This window comes from Rhineura floridana, chromosome 22 (assembly GCF_030035675.1).
Source record: "Rhineura floridana isolate rRhiFlo1 chromosome 22, rRhiFlo1.hap2, whole genome shotgun sequence".
Classification (NCBI taxonomy): domain Eukaryota; kingdom Metazoa; phylum Chordata; class Lepidosauria; order Squamata; family Rhineuridae; genus Rhineura; species Rhineura floridana.
The window spans coordinates 1,494,619-1,515,327 of NC_084501.1; the positions used below are offsets into that span (position 1 = coordinate 1,494,619).

A 20,709-nucleotide genomic window follows, 5' to 3' on the forward strand; every position below is an offset into this window, starting at 1 on the left:
ATTTTATCTTGTTTGTTCACCGCCCTGAGAGCTATTCTGCTAAGGGCGGTATATAAATTGAAATAATAAATAAATAAATAAATAATTAGACATTTCCACTCCTTCTGGTTGCTACGTAACTGAGCATGCTCAGTCAGTTCTACCAACTGCAGTAGGTTCCTTTAAAAAAAACCTGGAAGTGTGAATATCTGTGTTTTCCCTGGTAGGATACAGCTTAAATACAAATCTTTGTTTCAGCATTGTTGTGCTTTTGCACACAAGTTTGGGGGGAAATAAAAGGCACGATCTGCAGCAACTTAAAAAAAGCCAGCAGAACAGAGGAGAGCAACTGCAAGTTGCTTGTCAGCCTAAAGGAAATAACATGAATGAAGGGAGGAGGAGGGAGTGGGCATGGAGAGGGGAACAATTGACACACCCACCTAAAGGCATCAGAGCAGTCTGCAAGCACTAGAAAAAGGGAGTGAAGATGTTTTTTCTTCTCTTTTCTATTATCAGATGATTGGGTTTGTAGAGATTTTTTTGGGGGGGGGACTGCAATGTCATGTGAACCATGCACATTTAAAGGAGATGCGAGTAGCACCACACACACAGTAAACCACAGTGTAGACGAGCCCTTAGTGTCTATTTATGGTGGTTCAGCATCTCCTAAATTGTTGGAGGGACTTATTGGATCCTTACAGAAAGCCAAGCCCATAACTGTTTATTATTATTTATTAAATGTATATCCCAGGAGGCGGCCAGGGTGGCAAACAGAAACACTAAAATCTCTCTAAAACATCTTAAAAACAAGACTCTGTAAAGTGCTTATAAACAAAAAAATTATAAATACTTAATGGATCTTTGTAAGGTGTGGGGGAATTAGAATGCTTTAGAATCTATATGGAATGTTTCCTTTAGAGACTGATTCAGCAAAAACTAATATTTCTGCTTTGTTGGCCTCCACAGCATCCGTATGGGAAGGTGCTGTCCAATAAAGACAGACGTTGGAGGTTAGGGTTGCCAGGCTCAGGGCCTGAGAATGATTCAGTATCTTTAAGAGAAGAGAAAATCCAGCCTCCAAGAGGTCTTCTGTATCCTTAAAAGTTGTGGAGGGGAGAGGGAGAATTCCACCTTGTGGTTTTTCCCATTACAGAGTCGCAAGAACACCTGCACTTGGCTGACTTTCTCTTCTCCTAAAGATACAGGATCAGGATCAGGCCCTGAGCCTGGCAACCCTAGACTTGGAGGTACCATGCTGTACATGGCTCCTTGAGGCATCCGACTTGGGCTTGTTCAGTGATGTATTCTTTTTGGCCCGAAACTGTTGTCCCACTCAATTTTGTATGGGCAATTTTTTTTTCTGAAAAGAAGGGAAGGGAAATTTTTCGGAGGAGTTGGACGTGTGGGGCCTCCCTCCCTGCATCCAGTCCAGGATCCACCTACTCCTGCCCCCCCCATTGCGCCCGCTGCTGGTAAGGGCTCGGTCCCGCAGGCAGCGGACGGGCGCAGGTGGCAGGGCCGAGTCTCGGAAGTGCCGAAGGCTCGCGGGGACGTCGGAACCGGCCGGGGCCTTGAGCAGTGTTACCCCGGCCCGGGCGTGCAAAGCAACGGCTAGAAGGAAGCCCCCGCGATCCGGGAGTTCCCTATAAACTGAGGAGAGCGAGCGAGCGAGCAGCAAAGGCACTTGGTTGGTGTCGTCAGAACGTCGGTCCTGAGGACAAAGGTGGCGGCGGCGGCGGCGGCGTTCCCGCCGGGGCGCTCCTCTTCTTTCTTCTCCCCTTCACGCAGCTGCCCGTTCCCCAGCTACCTACCGTAGTCTCTCTATTGCAAGCGCGTCACAACCCCCCACCCAGGCTTGCCCAACTTCCCGGCGTGACGTCCCGAGAGGGGTGGGGGTGGCATACACGCGTGCGCACAACTTCTTTCGTCTGTTTCCCCTGCCCCCCCCCGTCCGGAGAAATTCCTGGGCTGGAAGAGGCAGCCAATAGGCGAGCTCGGTAGGAGTGACGCCAGACGCAACTTGTGTGGGGGTCCCTTAGGATTGCGGAAGGGCTTTCCCTCCGGCAAGGATGGGAGAGAAGGGCCAGGTAAGGAGAGGGGTGGGCGAGCTGGGCGCTTGATCCTCCTCTCGCTGCTGCTGCTGCTGCTGCTGCTGCTGCTCCTCCTCCTCTGGGCGCGCCCCTTCCCACTCCTCACTTGGCCGTCGCCCACCTGGGCAATGCCCCGCCCAGCCGCGCTCCTTCCTCTCTTCCCTTCGGATGCCGAGGAGCTGGCTAGGGCGCCGGCAGGGGCTTTCTCGGGGCCTTCTTGGGGCCGGTCGGCCGACGGCGGCGCCTTTTCCCAAAGGAAGACCGAGCGAGGTAGCGCAGAGGGGCTTGCCCTCAAAAAGGGGCGGCTAGCCGAGGCGGCCGGCCGGGGACGGCGGGAAGGCGAGAGGCAGCGCTGAGGGAGGAAAGACAAGGGCGTGGGGGTGGAGGCAAGAAAAGAGGCGGCACCCGGCGACGGAGGAAGCGGCCTTTGCTTAGGCTACTGCCTCGTCTAACCCAGCGTTGCCTGCACTGACTGGCAGCGGCTCTCCAGAGGGTCAGGCGAAGAGAGGCCGTCCCCACCTCTAGCTGCCTGATCGCTTGTTTAACTGGAGGCGCTTGTGACTGTGCGTGGGACCTTCTCCCTGCAATTGTCGGATGTATTGCTTTTCGCCAAAAGCTTGTGCAAAATGCCCAGTACAAGCAGCCGTGTGTGTATGTACTGTACTTCTTTATTTTGCACTCCACTAAGGTGTACACACAATGTTAGCTGCAATCCGTGTCTCTGCTGTTTTTTCGTATAAAATGCTGTGTTTTGAGGCATTTTTTCCCCAAGCCAGCTTCGATCTGATTGGAGAAAAAGAACTTTGCTGTATTTTAGGCTGGTAATGTGTACACAGCCTGTGTGTGTTTTCCACACAAAATATAGTTTTAAAATTATATTACTATTAGTAGTTGTCACTGATACTGACTAGAACAATACAGTTGTGAACTAGCAGTTAAGAAATAAAAAAAAGACATGGTTCAGTTAAAGCAAAGATGGGCAGGACATACTGCTTTTCACTAGAACCCAGACTCACAGAGCCTGGTGCAAAAGACACAGAACAAAAGAACTCAGGCCAAGAATTTGAGTGTCAGAACTGAACTGAACTCGCAGTCCTTCCATGCAAAAACCCACTCCTTGGCACCATGGGCTGTCTTAATTTCCACAGTGGGGGATCATTTTCATAGAATCATAGAATAGTAGAGTTGGAAGGGGCCTACAAGGCCATCAGGTCCAACCCCCTGCTCAATGCAGGAATCCAAATCAAAGCATTCCCGACAGATGGCTGTCCAGCTGCCTCTTGAATGCCTCCAGTGTTGGAGAGCCCACTACCTCTCTAGGTCATTGGTTCCACTGTCGTATGGCTCTAACAGGGAGTTTTGTTGCTGCTGTTGTGAAACAGCTGGGAGTCAGAACTCCTTGCCAGCCGACTACGCCACCCACAGATCTACCAGTCGATCCAGATCTGCCCTCTGCCTGGCCTTGAATTAAAGGACCCCCCCCCTTGTGCAGTTACCAGAGCCATCTTAAGGGGCAGTGGCACCCCTGACAGCCAGGGCAAGGGGTAGGGTGTGGTCTTTTCAGCTGCATCAGCTCCAGGCTTGTGGAGCAGAGAGATCTGGATTGGTCCCCTCTCCAGAAAATGGATTCCCACACGCTGTTTCAGGGCCCTCTGCCACCTGTGGAAGCGCTTCCTCTGGCGCATTTCTGGCAGGGGCTTTGCACTAGCGGGTCAGTGTCCCACTTGTGAAGGGCAGTGGTCGGAGACATCCTCTAGATCCTAAACCCCTCCCTCCAGCAGCACAGACTGGGGGCTAGGGTTAAAATAAGTTCCTTTTTAAAAAAGGCAACAGCAAAAAAGGGCTGCAAGTCAGCATGAGAGGTCAAATGCATGGGAAGGAGGTGCTTGGCCCTGAGCTACAGCCTTAGTTGCCCGGGGAACGCCTGTGTGCGAAAGGTTCCAAGTTCAGTCCCCAGTGGCACTTGCAGGAAGGGCTGGGACTGCCTCCTGCCTAAAATCCTGGAGAGCTGCTCCTGGTGAGCTCCATGCATGAGCTCGGGGAACTGATCATCTGTCTCGGTATGAAGCAGTTCCTCACCCTAAAATACATCCTGTGTCTGGGATTTGAACCCACACCCAAGTTCAACGTGCTTCAGATGTGTGGCTGGTTTGTCTCTGCAGATGGAGGGGGACAAGCTCAGCGTGCCCCCCAGTGTGGGCGAGCGGTCGCAGCGTAGCAGCATCTCCTCTACTGGACCCCGAAGTGAGTGGAAAGGGGAGGGGCTAAGGAAAGGGCCTGGGCGGGCGGGGGGGTACTGCCGGCAGCATGTTGGCAGAGCTGGGGGAGATCCTGAAGATCTGTAAGGACCCTTTGCTTGTCAGGCCATGCTGTGCCTCTGGCATATATATGTGTGTGTGTGTGTATATATGTATGTCTATGTAATGTATATATAGGTGTGTGTATATACAGTGCCTTGTAAAAGCAGTCAGACCCCTGACCAATGCTTTCATATTAATGAATTACAAATGGTACATTGTAATTTCGTTCTGTAAGATATTTTATTTTGAAAACTGAAACTCAAAATCAATTATTGTAAGCTGACATTGGTTTTATGTTGGGAAATGTTTGTACGAAACATAAAAAACTGAAACATGTTGCTTGCATAAGTATTCAACCCATCTGCTGTGGAAGCTCCCAGTTTACACAGATGAAAGAAATTGCCCTGTCAAGGACACAATTACCTTACCTTTGGCCTCCACCTGTGAACCATTAAGTTGCTGTCACACTGTCAGGATAAAAACCCTGCTGTTGAAGGATCCTTGGTCAGGCTGTGGATCTGAAGGAAAATGAACACCAAAGAGCATTCTGCAGAAGTGAGAGATAATGTAATACAAATGCATAGATTAGGAAAAGGATACAAGATAATATCCAAGTGTTTGGATATCCCAGTGAGCACAGCTGGATCAATAATCAGGAACTGGAAGCTGCATCACACCACCCAGGCACTGCCAAGAAAAGGCCATCCCTCAAAACTCAGCACTCGAACAAGGAGACTTGCAAGAGAAGCTGCAGAGGCCAACAATTGCTTTGAAGGAGCTACAGAGTTCAGTGGCTGAGAGTGGAGTAATGGTGCACCAGTCAGCCATATCAAGAGCTCTGCATAACCCTGGCCTGTATGGGAGGGTGGCAAGAAAGAAGCCGTTACTCAAAAAGTACCATCTGAAACCACATCTGGAGTTTGCCAGAAAGCGTGTGAGTGCCCCATCTGCCATGTGGGGAAAGGTTTTGTGGTCAGATGAGACCAAGATAGAACCTTTTGGCCAAAACTCAGCACTATGTGTGGCGCAGACCTAACACTGCCCATGCCTCAAGACACACCATCCCTACAGTGAAATGTGGTGGTGGCAGCATCATGCTGTGGGGATGCTTCTCATCAGCTGGGACTGGGCACCTTGTCAAAATCAAAGGAAGAATGGATGGAGCAAAAGACTGGGAAATACTGCAAGAGAACCTGCTTCAGTCCACTAAAGAAACTGAAGCTTGGGAGGAAATTCACTTTTCAGCAGGACAATGATCCCAAGCCCAAGGCCAAAGCAACACTGGAGTGGCTCAAGAACACAAAGGTGAATGTCCTACAGTGGCCCAGTCAAAGTCCTGATCTCAATCCCATTGAGAATCTGTGGCACTCTTTGAAAACTGCAGTCCACAAGCAACGTCCACCCAACCTGAACAACCTGGAGCAAATCTGCCAAGAAGAATGGGCCCAAATCCCTCCGACACTGTGTGCAAAGCTGGTACATACCAACTCTAAAAGACTTAAAGCTGTTATTGCAGCGAAAGGTGGCTCTACCAAATATTAATGGGGGGGGGTTTGAATATTTATGCAAGCAGCATGTTTCAGTTTTTTTACAAACATTTCCCAAAATAAAACCAATGTCACCTTACAATAACTGATTTTGAGTTTTAGCGTTTCAAAATAAAAGATCATACAGAAATTAGTGTACCATTTGTAATTCAGTAATATGAGAGCATTGGTCAGTGGTCTGATTACTTTTGCAAGGCACTGCAATATGTATATGGGGTGTGTGTGTTAAACTCCTAATTCTGTGCTGTGCCAGAGAAGAAAGAACATTTAGTCGCCAGCACTGAATGTCTGAGACCGGCTTGAATCTGGTTCCTTCTTCTGAAAAGCAAAGGAGACCATTGGATTTGGGGGCCCTCCATTTTGCATGGAAAGAGGGAGGGAGTTTTTTGGGAATCTGAATCACACGAGAACTCTGCTGAGTCTCAAGAGATATACTGGGTCCCAATCCTCTCCTCGTTCTTCTCCCAGCTCTCGACGTCCTGGTCTATCTGATTGACGACACAGTAGTGAGGCTAACGCTGGACAACTTGCCATCGATCACAGCGCATGAGCTGCATCGGATTGTCTTGGATACCCTGAGGCTGCCCACATATTCCCTGGAGGTTTTTTCTCTATGGCTGGTGTCCCCCTTTCTTGGTAAGGTTCTGAGGCTCTTTTCCATACTAGTCCTTCACACTTAACTCCGTTGCTGCTTCTGGCACTCCTGGCATATCTCTTGTGATGGCAGCTAGTAGTCGGGTATTTGACCATATGGAGAGTATCTTCCTCTCATGTCAGTGTCCTGTCACCTTCTCGTGTTCCTTAATTCTGGAAGAAAGTGCACCTGAGCATGTGCAGAGTGCCTTTCCCTTAACCACTCTCTGGGCTATGCTGATTTCTGGCACTTGATAAACTAATCACAGGATATAGCTGCAAGCCATCTGTTCAGAACTGATGCAGCAACCTGGATAAATGACTGAGGTACAAATCAGAGGAGTCCCCACTTTGAATGTGGCTTGTAGTAGGAGCCCCCAAAGTTGCTTTAAGCAATTCACCATCCTCTCAGCCTCAGCCCATGTCTGCAGTATGGCAATAAACACAGCTGACCTATCTTCAGGGATGTGGCACCTGCGGCTATATTTTTCTCTGTAGTTTCCCTCTACGCACCCGCTGTTCCCACTCCCCTTGTTAGAAATGCATTGTTGTATAAACGAGTACAATGTAAATAAAGTGCGAGGTTCTGCTTGCAGGCCTCCTTCCTGTAATGGGCATCTGGCTGGCCACGGTGAGGACAGGATCTCCAGCTGAAAGGGCCCCTTTGGCCTGATCCAGCAGGCAGGCTCTTCTCATGTTTGTTTGTTTAAAAAATCATACCCTGCTTTTCACTGCGTATGGGTCTCAAAGCAGCTTACAAAATGAAAACCTACAATATATAAAACTTAAAAATGTAAATCAAACATCAGAAGTTAAAATTCCAGAACAGCATTCATGGTGCAAAGGCCTCCTGAAACAAAACCATTTTAACCAGGCGCCTGAAACTTAGCAGGGACGGGGCCTGCCTGGTTTCTAGTGGGAAGCAGTTCCGCAGAGTTGGGTATGGCGTCTCAGTGACATAAGTCATGCTTCTGGTCTTTAAATGTTCTTCCAGTGAAATCTAAAATCAATAAGATAAAATTTCACTTCAAGAAGGATACAGACAAACTGGAACAGGTTCAGAGGAGGATGATCAGGGGACTGGGAACAAAGCCCTGTGAGGAGAGACTGAAAGAACTGGGCATGTTTAGCCTGGAGAAGAGAAGACTGAGGGGAGATATGATAGCACTCTTCAAGTACATGAAAGGTTGTCACACAGAGGAGGGCCAGGATTTCTTCTCGATCGTCCCAGAGTGCAGGACACGGAATAATGGGCCCAAGGTGTAGGAAACCAGATTTCGACTGGACATCAGGAAAAACTTCCTAACTGTTAGAGCCATACGACAGTGGAACCAATTACCTAGAGAGATAGTGGGCTCTCTGACACTGGAGGCCTTCAAGAGGCAGCTGGACAGCCATCTGTCGGGAATGCTTTGATTTGGATTCCTGCATTGTGCAGGGGGGTGGACTTGATGGCCTTGTAGGCCCCTTCCAACTCTACTATTCTATGATTCTATGAAATTGTCAGGGTTTTTTCCCAGATGACTCTCTCCAGGAAGCACACACATTTATGCATGCAACTCTATAGGCATGGTGGAAACACTACACTAAACAGTTTCCCATGCCTTCTTTTTAAAAAAGAATCTAAACAGAATGCATAGCGCTGGCCATTAACCATGGCTGGACAGATTGTGTGCTGTAGTCAATGTGCCTAACCATAATTCATAACCAGTGTTGCATGCAAACCAGTGACTGGAAACTGCGGGAGGGAAGAATGCTGTTGTGCTCAGATCCTGCTTGCGTGCTGCCCACTGGGGATCTGGTTGGCCACTGTGAGAACAGGATGTTGGATTAGATGGGCCCCTTTGGGCCTGATTCAGAAGCCAGAAGGTGTAAGAGAAGGGTTTGCCACTGGGTTTTATGTCTTAAAATTCACAAGTGTTCTCCAATTCTTTCACAACCCCATTAAAAATCATTTCAGGTAAAGAACTGAAGCTGCCCCTGTTTTGTGAAACAGCATCCCTGTTGCGATAAGACAGTCACCCACTATTTTTTGTTTCCAGAAACAATTGAAGACATTCTTGTTTTGACAAGCTTTTCCAGCTCAACGAGGAAAAAAAAATTCCTCATACCCTATATGTTTATTTGTATTATTTTAAATCTTATGTTTAGTTGTATTTGGTTGTAAATTGCCTTGATGTTTATGTGAAAGGTGATTCATTACATAGTAACTTTAATAATTTTCAATATTTAGTGCAGTATTCCCCAACACCGAAAGAAAGAATTCATATCACTGTCCAACTTGCTCATTCCTTAAAATACCTTACATCATTGCTGTGGAACCTGTGGCTCGTGAGCCTACCGTATATTCCGGCGTATAAGACGACTTTTTAACCCAGGAAAATCTTCACAAAAGTTGGGGGTCGTCTTATACGCCGGGTGTCGTCTTATACGCCGGAATATAGTACCGTATTTCTCCTGCTTGCAGCCTGGCCCGGCGTCCCCTCCCCTGAGGGGAATCCCCATTGCTCCTCCGTCCCTGCCATCTCCTGCGTGGCCTCCTCCGCCGCAAAATGGCGGCCGGGGCGGGGAGCAGCAGCAGCAGCCTCCCCGCGTCCTTCTCCTCCGTGGCGGCCTCGCCTGCGCCGCCTCCCGCCGCCGCTGCTGCTCCTCCGCCCGCGGCTGCTCAGGCGAGCGACGGGGCCGCGGCGGCGGTGGCTGCTCCTCCTCAGGCGGCCAACGGCGGGCCGCTTTCGTTGTTCTCGCCGCCGCAGGCCGCGCCGGCACCTCCGCTGACGCACAACCACCGGGCGGCAGCAGCAGCAGCAGCAGCCTCCCCGCGTCCTTCTCCTCCGTGGCGGCCTCGCCTGCGCCGCCTCCCGCCGCTGCTGCTGCTCCTCCGCCCGCGGCTGCTCAGGCGAGCGACGGGGCCGCGGCCACGGCGGCTGCTCCTCCTCGGGCGGCCAACGGCGGGCCGCTTTCGTTGCTCTTGCCGCCGCAGGCCGCGCCGGCACCTCCGCTGACGCACAACCACCGGGCGGCGGCAGCAGCAGCGGGAGGCGGCGGAGGCGGGAACCCGCTGCCGACAGCTGCTCCTCCGGTCTCCTCCTCGGCGCCCTCCACCGCCGCCGCTGCCTCCGGCCTGCTGGCACCGCGGGAGCCGGCCTACAACTGGCAGGCGACGAAGCCAACGGTGCAGGAGCGCTTCGCCTTCCTCTTCAAGAACGAGGTGCTCAGCGACATCCACTTCTTGGTGGGCAAAGGTCGGTGCGGGCTATGGGGCGAGGGGGCGCTGGCCACGCAGGGAAGAAAGGGGAGAGGGACGCTGGCTTTTTAAACGGGGATCAGGGTCTTTCTTGCGGCTGGGGGCAGGTTGCTATGGGGGCAAGCGGGTTGAAGAGTTGTGGCTGTGGTTGGGGGGCTGTTATTCCGGCGTATAAGATGACTTTTTAACCCAGGAAAATCTTCTCAAAAGTTGGGGGTCATCTTATACGCCCAGTTGTCTTATACGCCGGAATATACGGTAATTAAACTTTAGTGACGTGCTTTAAATGCTGATTATATTATCTTGTAAAAAAGGCTTTTCAGCCAAAGAAGGCTTTTGCAGCAGCTTTCTTACAGACCCAAAAGGGATTGGGAGGGAGGAGGAAACAGGCAAGGTTGGTTATTAGATTTTGACTGCAGTTTTTGTAATGACCAGCTGGAATGGACAACAGTTAAAGGAGAGGAGAAGTCAAAAGTTGCTAGTCTCTCAGCTGAGCCGATGGAGTAGCCCTGCTTCCCTTCTCTCCTTGTGCCTTACTCTGATGGAATGGCTGCTGTCAGGTGACGCTTCAGGGAGGAGCCTGAAGGAATTGGCTGCTCAGAGCTAAGGCAGACCCGTGGGTGTCAGGGGTGGGGTGCAAGGGGGCACAGTTCCATGCCCCCCAATGAATCCTAATCCCCAGATTCTCAGCATAACTTTTTAAAAAGTAAGTCTGTAGCATTGCCACCATAGCCAGGTAAGCCCACCAGTGTCCGCTGACAGAGGAGGATGTCCACTTTGACCAGGAGGACCCTCTCAAAGCTGGTGCCAATACTTGAGTCAAGTTAGGCTGTGGGCTGGTTGTGCCTCCCACGGCTGGGTGTGGCTTGACTCGTTAGAGTTCCCTTGAAGAGCCATCCTGTCTGCCCCTTTGCTTGTGGGGCTTTTCGCTTCTTGCCTTGTATTTATGTCTCTCTTTTCTAACAAATGATCAGGTCAGCTTGCAATCAACAATACACAATGATAAGGACAAAAGGGGGGAAATGGGTGTGATCAGGGTTGGTTTCTGCTGCATGCTGGCCCATGTGTATGGGGCCGGGGGTGGTGGAGAAGGGATAGGCTGGCAGCCTTGCTCTGGGGCAGGGAGCTGGCAGTGAGACCCAGCCTATGGTGGCAAACGTTTGCATTCGCGAGATAAAATGTGCTTGTCAAGGCTAGAGTAACAGTGCTCTGTTCCTAGATATTCCAGCACCCAGTTGTGGGTCCCTTTGCCAAGGAGGAAATTCTGCATCAGTATAATTCGGGGTGTGTTGAGAAGCGGGGTGTGTGATGCATTGGGTGGAGGGGGGCAGCTGTGGCAAGCCCCCCCCGACAGCCGTGGCAAGCCCCCCCGACAGCCGTGGCAAGCCCCCCCGACAGCCGTGGCAAGCCCCCCCGACAGCCGTGGCAAGCCCCCCGACAGCCGTGGCAAGCCCCCCCGACAGCCGTGGCAAGCCCCCCCGACAGCCGTGGCAAGCCCCCCCGACAGCCGTGGCAAGCCCCCCCGACAGCCGTGGCAAGCCCCCCCGACAGCCGTGGCAAGCCCCCCCGACAGCCGTGGCAAGCCCCCCCCGACAGCCGTGGCAAGCCCCCCCCGACAGCCGTGGCAAGCCCCCCCCGACAGCCGTGGCAAGCCCCCCCCGACAGCCGTGGCAAGCCCCCCCGACAGCCATGGACCTTCCCACTGCTCCCCCCTCTTCTTCAGGTAGGGAGGGTGGTCTCTGCAGAGCCTATTGAGCCCCCCATCTTTCCTTGCAGAACTGCAGCTAAAGCCAAAGCACCAGCCCTACAAGGTTTGCCGGCAGTGGCAAGATCTCCTCTTCCGATTCACCAGCTGTTCCAAGGATGAGATCTTCGAAGGTGTGGATGTGAGCAAAGTTTCCTCCTCTGTCCTTCTCTGCTCTCTCTGAACACCTGGCAGAGAGTTTAGGGCTGTGAGTTCTAGAGGGGAAGTGGTGCCTAGTGGGCTAGCTGGCATTGCTCTGTGCGCTGGTTTTGAAAGCTGTTGGGGACACAGGCTGTGATTCCTGCCGTGGATGTTGGCTGGCAATGCTGTGGGTTGGTGTGGTCCTCCCTGGGATCAGCCTGCACCGCAGGGTCCTTGCTCTCGGCTTTTGGGGGCTCCTGGCTGCTGCTTCTTTTGCTCTGCCCCGAGGAGGCCAGGCTGTTGGGCTGTGACCTGTCTCCTGCTTCTCTTTCTCCTTTGCAGATGAGCCCTCACTGCAGTTCCGAAGAAACATCTTTTTCTCGAGAAGGAAGGAGGCGCAGGTGAGTTCCTCCTGGAGGTGGTGTTTAGTTTAATACATTTCTTTTATTCTGCCTTTCAGGGTAAGGCTGTTGTTACTATTATTAGAATTAGGATTTATTACCTGCCCTTCACCCAGAGGTCCCAGGGCGGGTTACAACAGTTTCAAACACAGTTAAAAACAACCTAAACGACATCACAGAAAATAGGGTGGGTCTTGAAAATACACATCTCGAAGGCCAGGGTAAAGAGGTGCGTCTTTAGCATTTGCTGAAAGGTGGGGAGGGAGTTCCACAGCTTAGCGGCTCTATACTTACGGTGTTGGTGCATGGAGATCAATTTATGGATTTGGGGGTAGGTGGAAGGCAGGACATGACCCCCCCAAGCATTGCTGCTCACTCTCGCCAGGCGTCCTGCCCTCACAAGTGGGCTCTGCAACAAAATGCTGCAGCGAGGAGCGCTCCCTGTTCAGGGAGCCAGCCACTCCGTTCCAGTCCTCTCTCCCCTTACCCACCCCTGTTTTCTATTTCATTAGTCAGTTGGCATTCCATGGCCACTGAGCTTGCTCAGACCTCATTGGGCTGTTTTGGGGGTTCCACCATGCCTTTGGACTTCTTCCCCTGAGGTTTTTTGTCTTTGTGTGACCTTTTCTGTGAACCCACAACCCTGCCAGTGCCTCCTCCCCCGCTCTGGTGCATGGGCTGTGCCATGTTGGCCTTATGAGCAACCACACTCAGCAGCCTGAATGTCAGAAACGGAGGGGTGATGTGTATTCTGCGGCATTTATGTCCCGCCTGTCTTCCATGCTGGATCTCAACATCGTCTATATGGGGGTCCCCAAGCTGTCTCCCATCAAGGCACTGAGTAGGTCCAGAGTAGGTCTGCCTGTCATTCTTGTGATAGACCAAAAGCAGGGAAAAATATATTTCCAGGTTAACCAGCTGTGATGGTGTGTGCCCTCTCTACGCTAGCTGTTGTGTGGCGTAGTCTTCAGCAGTCAGCCTGAGGAGACCAAAGTCCCCACTTGGCCCTGAAGCACAAGGTGGCCTTGGGCCATTCGTGAGCCTGAGCATAGCTTAGTGGCAGAGCTCCTGCTTTGCATGCGATGACATGCCGGGGGGGTGGGGAGTCAGGGTAGGGGGTTGATGGCTGGGTCATATTATTACAATAATAATAGGTGGGTTTCTATGTATGGGCTTCTTTTTGTTTTCCTGCTTTCATGCTATCTTTGTTAGTTTTCACTATATCATTTGTGCTTATCACAAAGTCTATATGCTGTGTCGATTACTTTATAAGTCAAAAACGCCAATAAAAATTAATTTAAAACAAAAAGGCTCCAGGCTGTTGGCATTTCCAGCTACGGCTGGGAAGTTCTCCCTCGGGAACCTGGAGAGCGCTTGCAGCTGCCAGTCAGAGGTTGTGAGGGGGAAAGGGGTGCACAGACCCTCCCTTTGCTCGTTGGAGGCAGGGCAGGATAGACGTAGCATAAATAAAATGGAGACTGTTGTGGGGAGGAGGCTGACTCCCTTGATGCCTTTTTGGATTTTGTTTGTTTCATTTGTTTTTTTTGTTTTTTTCATTTTTAAACCGCCCATAGCGAGTGGCTCTCTGGGCGGTGTACAAAAGATTTTGACTCTGTTTGCTGTGTGTGTATCCTTTCCTCCTCCAAAAAGATCCAGGATGAGGATGTTCTGCGGCTCTTGTACGAGGAGGCCAAATACAACATTCTGGAAGGGCGGTATCCCTGTGACCTGGCGGACTGCGAGGTGCTGGGGGCCTTGGTGTGCCGGGTGAACCTGGGACCCTACGATCCGGAGCAGCACACGGCTTCTTTCCTGAAGTGAGTGGGAGGGGGGATACAGCTGCAGCTGATGTCTGTGGGGTGCCCTTCTTCCATGGGGATGGAGAACCTGGGGGTGCAGATGTTGCTGGGCTCCCTCCATCCCTGACCATTGGGCCTACTGGTGTGCAACAACTTTGAGAGGGCCACAGGTTCACCCTCCTCTGCAAGGAGGACCATCAAAGGCTCAGGATGAGTGACAGGCATGGACTGTGGAGAGTGGGGGAGCGTGGAGCCGAACACACTCGCAGTCAGCAGTTCCTGAGCAACTGCCTGGCAGCTGTCATGTATGAACTGGGCCTCGATGAAAAGAAGAGAACTGAATGGGTGGAGCCTTGTGACTCTGCACGTCTGCGTGGGCTGCTGGCCTGAGAAGCCTATAAGGCAGGGGAGGTTCAAATTGCAATTGTTCCCCCAATAAGGAAATGCATGTAGGTCTTTGAGCTGAGGCCCACAGAGCTTCTGTTGGGGGGGCACAGAGGGGGAGGGCTCTTCCTCTTTGCCCTGTGCTGAATGGGCTTCTCCCTTCCCCCCCCCCAGAGAGAGGTTGGACTCCTTCCTGCCCTCCCACCTTTGCCGAAGAGGCCACGGGATCCTCACAGCCCTGTGGAAGCGTAGTGCTGCCCGTCCCCCTGCCGACGAGCAGGGCTTGCTGCAGGCCTACCGTCTGGTGCCTGAGGAAGAGGAGGGGGCCTGCGAGGAACGGGCCGCCCTGCGCAAGCTTTACCACGCCTACCTGCAGAAGTGCCACGAGCTGCCACATTATGGGTAGGCTTGGTGGCTGTGGGAAGGGTGGGGCATGGGCAGCTAGGGTGTCCAAGGACAAAGAATGTAGCCTGGGTATGTGTGTGGGGAGGCAGAACCGAAATAGGAAAGGGGTTTTTCTTTAGGACGCCCGTGTCTGAATGGGTGCAGAGCCATCTGTGATTGACTTGACTGAGGGCGCATAGTGAGTCTGGCAGAGGCAGCTTGGGGGGAAAGCCTTTTGTGCCCCAAGGTGCGCTGCCCTTGCAGGTTGCCCTGTTCAGGTGTTTGGTGTGTGCTCTGTCAGAACGTAGGAATTACCTGCCTGCTGGACCAGGCCAAAGGGGCCATCTAGGCCAGCATCTGGTTCTCACTGCGGCCGAGCAGGGGTCTCCTCTAGGAAGCCCCCAAGCAGGCCTGAGCGCAGCAGCCATCCTCTCCCTGGTTGTGAATCTCTCTCTGTCTGCATTTCCTCCCTGAACTCTCCCCAGCTGTGCCTTTTTCTCCGGGGAAATCGACAAGCCAGCCCAGGGCCTGCTGCACCGGGGCGGGCGCAAGGCAGTGATGGTAGCCATCAGCCTGGAGGGCGTCTACATCATCGACAGCAAAGAGAAGGTAACTCCCTGCGAGGGTGGCTGGCTCTGCCAGCCGTGGCAGCCTCCCCTTCCCAGAGCCCTGGGCTGTTGAGAGGTCCCTCCTTTCAAGCTTATGCAGACAGGGCTGAATGTCTTGCTCCTCTGCTCAGCAATCGCTGTTGCCCTGGCTGGGCGTTCGGGGAGCAGGCTTCCTTACGGGGGTGGAGGAATTCTTGTGGGATGGCTCTGCTGTTGTTCCAGCTCTGTCTGTGGGCCACGGGTCTCGAACGGAACTACTGCTGTGGGAGGGGGGACAGCTAGCCCTTTTTTGGCCCAAAGGCCACATTCACCCTTAGCCAAGGGGGCGGGGGAGGGAGCACTTGACAGCCCTGGATGTGGCCGCCTCATGCAGATCTAACCTGCTTGGCTGAGCCTGTGCAAATCAGCTCCCCTCCTTGCTCATCAAACCATCAGTCTGTTGACTGGGGAGGGGGGTGTTTGCATCCCCCTTGGGGCCCTGGACTAGACGTAGGGGTTGAACCCCCCAAGCATTGTGGGGGGGGCTTGCTGGAATGGGTCTGCTCTGGCTAAGCCAGCCCTGTTCTGGCTAGTGACTGGTGCTCTCTTTCGGGCAGCGGCTTGGCTTTCTGGGCTGAGCTGCCTGCAGCTCTTACCACTGGGAGCCCTCCTTCTCTGTCTGCTGGCTTGCAGGGGCTGCAGTAGTGGGGAGGGAGCTTGTGGGTGCAGGAGGAAGTGGTGGTTTTGGGGTCCTTTCCCTGTTCTGAAAGGGAAGCCAGATGCGTTGTCTCCGGCTGGGCTCATGCGCTTGGCCTCCCCTGCCCGATCCCACCCTTCCCTCAGCTCTCTGCCTGACCCTCCATCCCTCCCTGGCAGCACATCTTGCTGGGCCTGCGCTTCCAGGAACTCTCCTGGGACCACACATTCCCCAGTGAGGAGGACCACATCCTGTGGCTAGAGTTTGATGGGGAGAATGAAGGCACCCCCGTCAACAAGCTGCTGAAGGTCTACTCCAAGCAGGTAGGGGTGTGTGAGTGTGTGTACATTTGTGCCAGCCCCTGTGGGCCCCGTGCCCTCCCAGCAGTGGTGCGGAGCTGCTGCGAACACCCTAGCAGAGCACCTCAGGGGGAGGGCTCCTGCTCCTAAACCCAGTGTGGTGTAGTGATTAGAGTGTCGGACCGGGACCTGGATTCAAATCCCTGCTTGGCCATGAAGCTCACTGGGTGACCTGGGTCCAGTCATGCTCTCTCAGCCTAACCTGCCTCACAGGGTGATTGTTGGAATAAAATCGGGATGAGAAGAATCATGTTTGTACACCACCTTGAGCTCCTTGGAGGAAAAACGAGATAGTAAATAAATAGATAATAAAATGAAATAAAGATTGTCTGGGTCTGTGCTCGTGCCCCCCCAGTTCTTCTGGACTGCAACCCCCATCAGCCCCAGCCAGAGTGAGCTGTGCACCAGGAAGCCCCAGGCTGAGCCTTTCCCCTACTGTGGATTTCTTAGGTGGCCTCAGATAATCAGCAACTGCCCCAGTGTGGAGACTGACTGATAGGGTTGTAGTAAGGCAGGGGTGGGGAACATCTGTGAGGGTCCTCCAGACGATGTTGGACTCCAATGCCCATCATTCGCAGCCAGGATGGCCAGTAGGAAAGCATGATGGAAGTTGTAGTCCGCAACTTCTGAAGGACTAGAAGTTGCCTGCCCTTGTTGTAAGGATTTTGGATGGACAACACATGTGAAAGTGAAATGGTTATTATTATAAGTCTTTGAAAACCCTGCACCAAACTAAGCTTATTAGTATTTAAGAGAAAACAGCAGCGTTTTATATTTCTGTGTTACGCTTTCTATTCCACCTTTCCTCCAAGGAACTCAGGGTGGCATAGCGGGGTCTCCTCCCACCCCTGCCAGTTCCTCCTCATAACCCTGTCAGGTAGGCAAAGCTGAGAGAGAATGACTGGCCCATAAGCACCCAGTGGGCTGTGTGGGGATTGGAACCCTGGCCTCCCAGGCCCTCGCCCGGCCCTCCTCACTGTTCTCACGGCCTCTGCCTGCCTGCCTTCCTCCTCTCCAGGCTGAACTTATGAGCAGCCTGATAGAATATTGCATTGAGCTGAACGCAGCTGCCGAGGGGGTGCCTCTGGAGCCGGCTGCCAATGCTGCACCCTCGCCCACGTCCCAGAGCCCCCCGTCTGACAGGCAGCGGAATCCCAAACTGCAGCGGCAGAACAGTGTCCTCTGCAGCCGGATCCAGAATCTCTCCACCATAGACTACGTTGAGGATGGTAAGATGGCAAAAGGGAGGGGCGGGGTATTTTGCCTTCTTACACACAGGTAAATTGCACCTGTAGAAGGTCATGGGGTGGAGGGGAGCAGTGCCGGTGTTATGGGGGGGTTGGTTAAGCCTGTCATGCTAGCTTTTGGGGGGGCTTGTGGGCTTCCCGGGGCAGATTCCGGTTGGCCAGTGTGGGGAGACAGCTGGCCTAGGCAGGGGAGAGAGCCTGTGGGGTGCCCTCCAGTTCCCAGCAGCCCCAGCCAGCGTGGCCAGTGGGCAGGGATGATGGGAGGAGTAGTTCAGCAGCATCTGGGGGACCGTCCCGGCTCCAATCGGGTTTTGCTCCGATCCAGCTCATCTCCACTTTAGGGACAGGTACTAGAAAACGGACGGTGTCCATGTAAATTCTGTTTTCCAGGAAGAGTTGTAGAGCGTGGTCTGTCCTTGCTGTGAATATAATTCCAGAAAAATCCAAGTCGTAGAGGACAGACCCATCAACAGCTAAGCGATAAAGGCGAATCCCATGTTAGGGGGTCATTACAAAAGAGTGAAAATGGAACTGCCCATGTCCTGACCCCTTTATGCAAATCTGCGATGTGACCACATTTGGAGGGCTGCGTGGAGTCCTGCTCACCTCACCCCAAAGATGGGAAAGGAGGACAAAAGAGCCACCACAAGAATCAAACGGCTGGAGCAGCATCTCTCTTAAGGACCGCCCCAGACCCCTAAATGCCATGGGAGGGGGCTGTGGGGCTCATGTCCTGCTCATTGCGCTTCCCAGAGGCAGGATTGCTGGGCAAGGGTGCATCCAGCAAGGCCACTTGCTGCCACAGGGCAGCCATTGTCGGAGGGTATGTGAGTTTGGGCTGGAACAGTTGAAGTCCAACAACATCGGGAGGGCAGGGCCACCAGTTCCCCACCCTCGATCTCTTTAATAATCAAACTTGGCTTGCGAGGCTAGGATCTGAGAAGGAGCTGGCCCACAGAGCCAATAAGATTCACTGCCCCTGGTTCAATGGCTATTAGCCATGGCAGCAAAAGAGAGCCTCCAAGCACAGGGGCAGCAGTCTGACCCGCAGGCCTCTTCCAGGGAGGGAATTGTTGCAAGCTCTGCATTGCTGCTGTTGAGCCTGTCCCTTTCTGCCTCTCTCTGTCTTCAGGGAAAGAGATCAAGAGGGTGAAGCCCCGCAGGACTACCTCTTTCTTTGGCCGCCAGCTGTCAAACGCCCCCACCTCCTACTCAGCTGTCCAGGCGGCTGAGAACCTGGAACAGGGCTGACTCCCTTCCGCAGGTGGCATGGATGGGACCAGGAGGCCTTGGGGCGGGGTGTGTGTGTGAATCTTCAGCATATGGACTGCCTTCCAAGGTTAGATGCTATTGAAAATCCCCCCCCAAAAAACACACAAGTGAATACATCTCAAGTATACTCCATCTTACTCCATCTGCAATGGTGACGTGCCTTCTTCTGACTTGTTTGGACTTTACCCCGTCCTCCATTTTTGAGTTTGTTCCCAGCGTACAGCAGAGGATGTTGGCGGCTCTTGTGCCGGGAAGGGGCTTCTTCTCTCTCCCCGCCCCCCGCTCCTGGCGGCAGCTGCTGCTGTGCTGTCTGAGTGGGCCCATCCAAATGAGGCTGCCACCCCTGCCCCACAACGTCTTCAACTGAAGGAGGACAGAATAGATCCAAGTTGGTTCTGTTAGGAGTGTGAGGATCCAGGAGAGGAACTTTCTATGAGGGGAAATTGTGAAAGGAGAAGCTGAGCTTTCATCTTGCATCAAATGTGTGTTTTTCTTGATATGCCTCTTACTGCACTTGTTGCATCTGTAGAAACTGTTGCAGACTGGATACTTGTTCTGTTTATTTATTTCAAACCACTAATGGGGGAAGGATTCTCCCCCCTTCCACATGGCTTGGTGCCTGAGGAGCTAGAGGGGAAACGTTCAATGGAAGGAGTGCTGGGAGGTGGTGCCATTTCCTTTTAGATGCAACTTGGAGCACATTTGCACAACAGTGTGCATATGCACAGGGATGGCGCTCCAGTGGATGTGTGGTGGAGCACCTAGCTGGACCCCTGCACATCTACCTGCAGTCCTCAGTACTGGCATTCTTAAGGGGGAACAACTTCTGTAGTCATCACAAATGCCCCCCCCCCGGCTCCAGTTCCCTTGGAGCAGGCTGAAGCAAGCTAAGTTGGTTCTGCTACATCTATATTTGCAGGAACAGACAGAGTGTGCACAGACCCTCCTTGTTCACACTTTGGTGACGTCCTGAGAATTGGTCAAATTGAGTTGTGTTTACAGTATCTGTTAACTTCACACATCCACTTGAGCACTTTTCTACTGGGAAGGGGGGGAAAAGCTATGTTGGCGTGCTGCAAGCTATTTTAAATCCAAAGACCTCTTTTGGGATGAGGGGTAGGTGTCGTTGCATTTAGAAAAACGCTAGTATTTGTTTCTGTGTCTGTAGAAACAAAAAATGCCTTGGTGCATCTGCAGTTCAGGAATAGAGAAACTTGCAGTTCTCCAGATGTTGCTGGATTCTCACTTCTCAGTAGCCCCGAGCTTGGTCAGCGATGATGGGAGCCGAAAGTCCAGCAGCATCTGGTGGGCCACAGATGTTTCCCTGCCCCTTCCACTGTTGGTCCCCTTGTAAAATGGGAGCCCTTCTCTGTTTCCTTCCAACTCCCATAATGATTTTTACTGCTGGGTCCAAACCTGGATTTGTCCCACCTTGTTCCATCACCTCTCCATGCTGTGCACCTGAAGGAGGCAACAGCCATTGTTGCTCTTTGTAATATGCTCACAAGTACCACGCTGGCAACAAAAGTTTGCTTACAAAGTGTGGTGAAAGTGCCTTCCTGCCCCCGCCCCCAAAGCAACACTATGCAACATGTTTTTCACTAATCTTTATTGTCAGAGTGTGTTTGCTCACTAACTTCGTAAAAGGGATTGTTTGTTGCCATAAAGACAGTGGATTTAATTATGTGCTGTGTGTTTTAAAATATGTTTGGTTTTGAAAGTGCCTTAAAGGTAGGAGGGTGCTGTATAAGCAAGAATTGGGGTCCTTCTTGTATAGTCTAAAAAGACAGACTTGGGGGGGGAATCTCTTTAGGATTTCCTTTTGGACCTGTTTTGAGCTGACTAAAACAATTTATAAATCCTTTCAGCAGGTGTGGCTAACCTGTGAGGGCCCTTTATAA

At 52.4% G+C, this 20,709-nt stretch overlaps 1 protein-coding gene across 4 annotated transcripts; it reads left to right on the top strand.

The window, feature by feature from the left end:
- The first annotated feature begins 1,757 nt into the window (after positions 1-1,757).
- On the top strand, positions 1,758-20,489 carry FRMD8 (FERM domain containing 8). 4 transcript variants are annotated; one of them, XM_061606079.1, is made up of 11 exons: positions 1,758-2,066; positions 4,232-4,313; positions 6,385-6,552; positions 11,570-11,671; positions 12,021-12,079; positions 13,730-13,896; positions 14,437-14,664; positions 15,132-15,255; positions 16,110-16,253; positions 17,308-17,518; positions 18,669-20,489. In XM_061606079.1, the coding sequence occupies exons 1-11, from the start codon at positions 2,049-2,051 to the stop codon at positions 18,785-18,787; spliced, it is 1,422 nt and encodes a 473-aa protein (XP_061462063.1). In that variant the 5' UTR covers positions 1,758-2,048; the 3' UTR covers positions 18,788-20,489. The 4 variants fall into 4 exon arrangements, with proteins under 4 accessions (XP_061462063.1, XP_061462064.1, XP_061462061.1 ...); XM_061606080.1 differs by lacking the exons at positions 1,758-2,066; positions 18,669-20,489 and adding exons at positions 2,131-2,339; positions 17,927-18,651; XM_061606077.1 differs by lacking the exon at positions 1,758-2,066 and adding an exon at positions 2,136-2,339.
- Positions 20,490-20,709: the final 220 nt, after the last annotated feature.

Bases quoted from the DNA above. Each gene is read 5' to 3' on its own strand.
- FRMD8 (XM_061606077.1), top strand. From the start codon at position 2,238: ATGCCGAGGAGCTGGCTAGGGCGCCGGCAGGGGCTTTCTCGGGGCCTT. The intron at 4,314-6,384 runs GTGAGTGGAAAG...TTCTTCTCCCAG, and splicing joins CTCCTCTACTGGACCCCGAA to CTCTCGACGTCCTGGTCTAT. The intron at 11,672-12,020 runs GTGTGGATGTGA...TCTCCTTTGCAG, and splicing joins CAAGGATGAGATCTTCGAAG to ATGAGCCCTCACTGCAGTTC.